This window comes from Muntiacus reevesi, chromosome X (assembly GCF_963930625.1).
Source record: "Muntiacus reevesi chromosome X, mMunRee1.1, whole genome shotgun sequence".
NCBI lineage: Eukaryota > Metazoa > Chordata > Mammalia > Artiodactyla > Cervidae > Muntiacus > Muntiacus reevesi.
The window spans coordinates 116,611,116-116,619,649 of NC_089271.1; the positions used below are offsets into that span (position 1 = coordinate 116,611,116).

Here is an 8,534-nt window from a genome sequence, read left to right on the forward strand (position 1 = left end):
CTTATGGCAGAGAGTGAAGAGGAACTAAAAAGCCTCTTGATGAAAGTGAAAGAGAGTGAAAAAGTTGGCTTAAAGCTTAACATTCACAAAACTAAGATCATGGCATCTGGTCCCATCACCTCATGGGAAATAGATAGGGAGACAGTGGAAACAGGGTCAGACTTTATTTTTTGGGGTTCCAAAATCACTGCAGATGGTGATTGCAGCCATGAAATTAAAAGACGCTCACTCCTTGGGAGGAAAGTTATGACCAACTTAGATAGCATATTAAAAAGCAGAGACGTTACTTTGCCAACAAAGGTCTGTCTAGTCAAGGCTATGGTTTTTCCAGTGGTCATGTATGGATGTGAGAGTTGGACTGTGAAGAAAGCTGAGTGCCGAAGAATTGATGCTTTTGAACTGTGGTGTTGGAGAAGACTCTTGAGAGTCCCTTGGACTGCAAGGAGATCCAACCAGTCCATCCTGAAGGAGATAAGTCCTGGGTGTTCATTAGAAGGACTGATGCTGAAGCTGAAACTCCATTACTTTGGCCACCTCATGCGAAGAGTTGATTCGAAAAGACCCTGATGCTGGGAGGGATTGGGGGCAGGAGGAGAAGGGGACGACAGAGGATGAGATGGCTGGATGGCATCACTGACTCAATGGGCATGAGGTTGAGTAAACTCCAGGAGTTGGTGATGAACAGGGAAGCCTGGCGTGCTGAGATTCATGAGGTTACAAAGAGTTGGACACGACTGAGCGACTGAACTGAACTGAACTGTTGCTTCATTGGGAATGCACTGAATCTATAGGTCAGTTTTCTAGAGCTCACATCCAGCAATATTGAGTGTTCAAATCTGTGAGCATGATATATCAATCAATTTATTTATGTTTGTATTATTTAATTCCTTCTGTGATTTTCAGTATACAGGTCTTCCAGAAATTTTGTCAAATTTATTCCAAATTACTAATATTTCTGCAAAGAAAACATATAAATGGCTACCAAACAAATGAGTAGATGCTCCACATCATTGAAAGTGTCAGCTGCTCAGTCATGTCCAACTCTTTGCAATTCCAGGGACTGTAGCCCACCAGGCTCCTCTGTCCATGAAATTCTCCAGGCAAGAATACTGGAGTGGGTAGCCATTACTTTCTCCAGGGGATCTTCCCAACCTAGGGATCAAACCCTGGTCTCCTGCATTGCAGGCAGATTCTTTACTGTCTGAGCCACCAGGAAGTCCAATTTCACATCATTAGCCTTAGGGAAATGCAAATGAAAATTACTGCTTCACACATATTGCTACTGCTGCTGCTGCTAAGTCGCTTCAGTCATGTCCGACTCTGTGTGACCCCATAGACGGAAGTCCACCAGGCTCCCCTGTCCCTGGGATTCTCCAGGCAAGAACACTGGAGTGGGTTGCCATTTCCTTCTCCAGTGCATGAAAGTGAAAAGTGAAAGGGAAGTCGCTCAGTCGTGTCTGACTCTTAGCGACCCCATGGACTGCAGTCTACCAGGCTCCTCCATCCATGGGATTTTCCAGACAAGAGTACTGGAGTGGGGTGCCATTGCTTTCTCCGTCACACATACTAGGATAACCATAAATTAGAAAAGAAAAATAACAACTGTTGGAGAAAGTGTGGAATCATCATACATTATTAAGTGGGACTGTAAATGGTGCAGCCTCTATGTAAAACAGTTTGGTGGGTTCTTCAATTAGTTAAACACAGAATTAACATGTGATCCAGTAATTCTACTCCTAGTTGTGGACCCTCAAAATTGAAATCAGGTGTTCAAACAAAACTTGTACTCGAATGTCCATAGTAACCCTATTCACAATAGCGAAAAGGTAGAAACAACACAAATGTCCATGAACATATGAATGGATAAATAAAATGTCATATATCCATAAAATGAAATATTATTCAGCCATTAAAAGGAACATACAATAATGTGAATGTACTACAGACAATGTGAATGATACATACAATAATGTGTATGAACTACAAAATATTATGCTAAGTTAAAGAAGCCAGACATAAAAGGTTACATATCATATGATTCCATTTGTATGAAATACCCATAAAAAGCATATACATAGAGACAGAAAGCATATTTGTATTTGCCAAGGAGTGGGGTAGGGAGGTAATGAAGACTGACACTTAATGCACATGGTGTTCTCATCTGTGGTGATGGAAATGTTCTAGAATTAGATAATGGTGATGGTTACACATTGGGGATGTTCTTCATGCTACTGAATTCTATACTTTAAAATGGTTAAAATGGCAACATTTATTACGTGTATTTTGCCATAATAGAAGACCCATTTCATCATAAATTTAAGGATTTGTTCATACTTTCTCAATCTGTTCCACTGATCTACATGACTATCTTTGTACAAGAGTCATACTGTCTTGATTACTGTGACTTTATGACTTCTGAAATAGGTATGATAAATCCTTCAACTCTGTTTTCCTTTTTCAAAATGTTTTGGCTGTTTAAGGTGATATAAATGTATATTCCACATTTTCTACAGGAAATTCAGCTGAGATTTTGGTATATATTGGGCTCAATCTACAAATAAACTTGGGGAAGGTTGCCATACTGAGTCTCCCAATCCATGAACTAACTTTATTAAGTTTAAATTTTCTCAGCTATGTCTTATAACTTTTTAGTAATTTTTAGTTTGCAGGTCTTATTCATATTTTATGGGATTTATCCCTAATGTTTTATTCTTTTGAAGGCTATTGTGTATCCAGTTGCTTTCTTAATTTCATTTTTGGAATTTTTGGTGCTAGTATGTACAAGTATAATTGATATTTTGGTGTTGATATTGTGTCCTGTTGGCCTTGCTAAATTTGTTTATGGGTCTAGTAGCTTTTTTGTCTGTGCTTTACTTGATATTTTCTCCATATAGGATGATCTGTGAATAAATAAAGCTTTATTTCTTCCTATCCAATCAAGATGGATTTGTCAGGGTAGGGGGCTTATTCCATTTGCTCAAGTTTCCAGTACAATGATGAATAGAAATGGCAATAGTAGACACCATGAATTGTTCCCAATATTAGGAACATTCTTTTACCATTAAATATTATGTACACTGAAGTTTTTTATAGATTATTTGCCACGAGAATGAGTTCCTAACAATTCCAATGTTGTTAAAAGATTTTAAAATCATGAATGGGTATTGAATTTCACCGAATCCATTTTTTAAATCTTTTGGAATGATTATGTATTATCCCTTTGTTCTATTAATATGAAGTATAACATTCATTGGTTTCCTGCCATGACCCCACCCAATTATAGCCCTCAGGATGCTCCCCTCCCCCAGCTTCTGGCCACCAGAGTGGGGTGAGTTCACCAACAGCCCCTCTCCTCCAAGGGGGCACCACACCAGAAACAAGAGACCTCTGTTTTTTTTCATTGAACTCAAATAATTTTTTTATTAACTTAGATAGACACAAGATTTGACAACACTGGAAACAAGAACACTTCTCTGACCAGACTGCACTGACTGGTGCAGAGTTCATCACACACATAAAAGGGAAAGCTGTCTTATTCAAGTCAGTGATGGCGTAGAACCTCCACTACCTGAAAAAGAGACTGCAAGTAAATAAAGTGCATAGAGAGCAGCAGAGGCCCAGTGAGGAGATGAGGAAGAAGCGGGAAAGCAGAAGCAGCAAACTACTCAAGATCAAAATGGTAAGAAAAGCAGTGGCAGGAACACATGCTGAGGACGTGTCCCTGCCCCTCCCACGGCCAATACCTTTGGGGGCAGACAGCCCCAGCCAGAGCCCCATGGGGAGAGGGGATTCTCTGCAGATGATGATGGGTCTCTGAGCCTGGGGTCCCTGAATCTCCAACATACTTTCTACACTTTGGGAAGCAGCCTCCCAGGGCCCAGGCAGCTCCAACAGAGCTGGGAGCCTGGGGAGGACAGGATGCCCGTCCCCCAGAGCACACCCACTAAACAGCTCAGTGCCTTCTGCAACGCACAGCCACTCCTGTGTGCATAAGCACTCACACACTAGTGCACTCACACACATGCATTCACACTGACACGTGTATTCACACCCACACACACACTCTCACACCTGCACATTCACACACAGACATCTGTGCACTCATGCATTTGCACTCATATCCACACACTCATCCACACTCACACACCCACACACACATCCCCACACTCACACACTCAAGCCCTCATGCATGTGCATACACATTCGCACATACATCCCCACACACATCCCACACTCACACATGCACTCACATGGGCACTCACACACACATTCACACACAGGCACACACATATTAAGTAAAGACCCTCCCTAGTGCCCTCTGCAGGCCCTCTCAAAATGGCCCAGGAAGAGGCTACAGCTGGGGATCCAGTCACCCAGAGGATGAGATATGAACTTGAAAAGGACATATTTGTGCATCAGCCCCAAGGAGGCCCCTGGTCCTCCGCTCCTCTCCTCCCCTGCAGCCCCATGTCACAGTCTCTCAGAGACTGTCCCCAGAGCTCCAGGGATGCAGTCTGAAGGCTGGCAGTCTCCCGGAAGTGGTCCTGGAGGGACACAGTTGGGGTGGAGGAGGGGCCACCAGGACCAGGGGTTTGCAGGCAACTTGGCACAAGGGAGGAAGCCATCAGGACCCTTCCGTCTGTGGGAATCTGCGGGGAGCATGTGGTAGCCTGGGTGCCGCCTCAGGCCTCGGGGTGAGGCAGGCAGAGATCTTCAGCCGGGACCCGGGTGGTTGAGGAGGGCACATGGTGTGAGGCTCTGCCCCTCTGTCCCGGGGGCAACCAGGCTGCTGTGGTTCTTAGTCCCGGGAACTGAGGACCAGGACCCCGAGCAATCAGTGAGGGAGCAGATGTGGATCTGGGATGGGGGGTGAGGGCCAGGGCCTCTCCCGGCTCCCCTCAGTGCCACTTCTGGTGCACCAGTCAGCAGCACAGCCAGGACCGCTGCAGGCCCGCCCATCCAGAGCAGCTGCTCCTGTGAGATCCTAGCAGGAGGGGTAGCCTGGGGACAGAGACATGGGGTCACACGTGGATCTCAACTCCACTCCACCCACATGTGTCCCTTCCCTCCGATTACACTCGGCCCCAGGAGCCAGCCAACACCCCCACCCAAATTGAGAGGCCTATGCCACTCAACACCAAGGAACTCCTGGTTAAGCCTCGGGTGGGGCTTGGATTGGGGTGGGGAGGCCTGACCGTGTGTGAGGGCCTTGCTCCCCAAGGGGTTCTGGGACTCATCTCTCCTGTGACCATCTCAGCTCAGACTGTCCCCCGGTTCTTCCCTGTGACTGGCCATACACCCCACCTTCCCTCCCACGGGCCTTTCTCTCTAGGTCTCTTGGGAGCCTGTGCTCCCCTCCCCCATCCCACTGTGCCAGGTCTCCCAGAGACTAGGGGGCAGGTGGGGAATGCAGGCCCAGAGGCAGGTTCAGCTCCCCCACTTCTGATCTATGTGACAAGGGCGAATGTCTCCCTTCCCAGAGCACAGCAGGTGGGGAGAACAGAGCTCCCCCAGAGTGTCTCTAGCTCCATCCTTCCTTCCTCATGCCAGTGCTGGATCACCAGGCCACCCCTCCCCTCAGACTCTCTTCCTAGAAGGCCCTTCCTCTCCTCCGGGGGTCAGGCCCTTCTCTTGGCTGCCCTCCAGGCAGCTCTAGGGTCAGGGGTGCCCCAGGCAGGGATTTGACTCTCTCGACAAGACCACAGAAGGGGCAGTTCACCTTCTATAACTCCAGTTCCTGCAAGAAAAACATGGGGACTTGAGAGTTGCCTCCTTCCTCACCCAGAGATGTCCCCGTCTCCCCAGCTGTCACCTACCCTACAAGTCTCTTCTCCAACTGCTCTCCCAACCCAGCCTGACAGCTGCCCTCCACTCAAGGAGACCCCCACTTTCCCAAATGCTCTGGGACACAGCGGCTGCTGGAGGCTGTCCAGGACTGGAGCAGCGCATTCTGTGGCACCAGGAGGGCACTGGTAGGAGGTGGAGGGAGCGTGGCTGAGACGGGGCAGGGCTGGGAGGAACACGTCTTTCCCATTCTTCCCTGTCCCCTGATGCAAAGCTTTGGAGGGTGGAGAGGAGCAACAGAGACAGCAGGAGCAGGCAGAGAGCAGTCCCAGACACCCATCAGGAGGAAGTCTTGTGAAGGGCTGAGAAAGAGACAGACCTGGGCTTGGGCCAAGAACACAACCATCCTTCCAGGCTGCCTCTTGAGGGGTGGAGGACAAGGGGGCCAGCATGCGCTCTCTTCTAGGGCTTTTTCTGGGCCTCTCTGGGGCCATTTCCTTCCATTCCCCCGTGTTCAGGTGACACTACCGGGACCATGGGCCGAGGTGATGGGCTGACCCTTGGAGATGCCCAGGCAGCCGCCCCTCATCCCCAAGTTGGAAATATGACAGGGGAGTCCGGAGGGCCTGTGCACCCTGCCTTGCCTGCCCTCGCCTCGGCAGCTTTCCAGGCTGGCTTCCACTGGTCCCTTCCTCCTCCAAGCCGCCCAGGGGCTGAACATCTAGATATCATGTCAACCGCCTCCCTCCAGCCAGCAAGTCCAACCTCTGGCTTCCTACCTTTTGGGTCAGGGTCAGTCATTCATGTTCCTATTGAAGAATTTCTTCCTTCTGCTCCCCCTTTCGGCCAAAGTTAGGCAACAGGTCGGCTGCACTCAGATAATTTTCTTGAGTTCGACGGAAAGGGCCCTTTTCGCTAGTTTTCTGTGCAGTTCGTCACCGGCCGCGACGTGGCAGGCCGGAGCCGGGGCTCTGTGGCTGCGTCCTCCGCGGAGGTCTAGGGCCCGGAGGCCTGGGCCGCCCCTTCCCTGGCATGTCCCGGCGGCCCGCGGCCCCATGGCCCTTTATGCCGAAGCCCCTGCCATCGCGGCCGGGCGGAGGTGGTAGTGGGCGTTCACTCGATCCGCACCTGCAGGCGCACGTTGAGCATCACCGAGGCCACGATGTAGAAATAGGGGAAGTTCATGCGCAGACGCCAGGCCAGGTCGAAGAAGGTGATCAACGTGCGCGTGAGCCCCTTGCAGAAGGCACCGTACGAGCCGCGCATCGCGGCTGAGCGCGCCAGCCGCACTGCCACGCCCGACAGGGCCGCTGCTGCCGCCGCGGCAGACAGAGCCCCCGACGCCGCCATGGGCCCGGGCCGGCGCGGGCTCCGTGGATCGACCGCAGCACGAGTTGGCGGGTAGGTGGACTTGCTGCCTGGAGCTCCTGGCAGACAGCAGCCCCGTCCCACCCCGCCCCTCCCCGCCGCGCCCTACCCTCGGTCTCCCCTCGGGGGGTGGTCTCGCACTGCCGCCTCTGCCACATTCAAGGCCAGGCCTGAGCTGCCCAGGCACAGCTCCGCCCCCTCGCCCGCACGCACATTAGCGACAGCCAGCACAGTTCCACCCCTAACGTGGCCCCGCCCCTTGCCGGGTACCACAGAACCGCTGCCAGCGACTCTGCCCCACCCTCGGGATCCGCCCCTCTGACAAGCCCCGCCTCCTCCTGGACTCCCAAGAAGAGAGCCGGAGGGCCTGAATGGTTCGGAAGGCGCTGCCCTCCAGGGATCCTTTTGCAGAGTGCGCTATTCTGCAAGGAAAGCCCACCCGGAGCTCTCTGCCCCTTTACACCATCCTCTTCCCTGTCTGTCTCCGCAGAAAACCGGGGCAGTCAACCCACAGTGTGTGTATTTGTGTGTGTGTTTTAGTCGCTCAGTCGTGTCCAACACTTTGCGACCCCATGGAATATATAGCCCGCCAGGGTCCTCTGTCTAAGGAATTCTCCAGGCAAGAATACTGGAGTGGGTAGCCATTTCCATCTCCAGGGGATCTTCCCGACCCTGGGATGGAACCCAGGTCTCCTGCTTTGCAGGCGGACTCTTCACATTCTGAGCTACCAGGGAAGCCCCAACTTTTCTTTAATTCATAATTTTTTCCCCTGGTAACTCTGCACTATGGAGTTTCACCAAATCCACACGCACATTTTTTCCCTCTCTGGTATATTTGCTTGATGCTGTGTATTTCTCTATTCTTGAATTGCCCCATTGTCCTTACTTTTTACCTGTTGGGGAGCAAAGACTTTCCCTCTACTCTCTTAGCTATATACACTTCATAGGTCAATGAAAAAAAACTGACAACATTCAGATTTGCGAAAAATGTATATACACTACTTAATTTTTAATATTATTTCAGCATGGGCATCATAAGAAAAATATACCCAGAAAAACAGTGAGATTTGAGATCTTATAATGCCACTTTGCCAAGGATAGGGGAGGGAGGATATAGGCAGTCTAGGAGACAGTAAATGATTTATGGAAAAATGAATGACTCCTTAGAAGCATAGATGGGAGATTTGATAGTTTGAGACAGAACTGTCTGGGTTTGGTGTTGACTTCTAGTTCTCCTTGACTTCCCTGGTGGCTCAGATGGTAAAGTGTCTGCCTACAATGTGGGAGACCTGGGTTCAATCCCTGGGTCAGGAAGATCTCCTGGAGAAGGAAATGGCAACCCACTCTGGTATTCTTGCCTGGAGAATCCCATGTATGGAGGA

At 50.0% G+C, this 8,534-nt stretch overlaps 1 protein-coding gene across 1 annotated transcript; it reads right to left on the reverse strand.

The window, feature by feature from the left end:
• Positions 1-3,439: 3,439 nt before the first annotated feature.
• On the reverse strand, positions 3,440-7,208 carry LOC136153662 (small integral membrane protein 10-like protein 2A). Its single transcript, XM_065915687.1, has 2 exons — positions 6,564-7,208; positions 3,440-5,001 (listed from the first exon to the last, which is right to left on the reverse strand). Exon 1 carries the CDS (start codon positions 7,132-7,134, stop codon positions 6,898-6,900), a length of 237 nt encoding a protein of 78 aa, XP_065771759.1. The 5' UTR covers positions 7,135-7,208; the 3' UTR covers positions 3,440-5,001; positions 6,564-6,897.
• Positions 7,209-8,534: the final 1,326 nt, after the last annotated feature.

Coding starts and splice junctions, on each gene's coding strand:
- LOC136153662 (XM_065915687.1), bottom strand. CDS start 7,134: ATGGCGGCGTCGGGGGCTCTGTCTGCCGCGGCGGCAGCAGCGGCCCTG.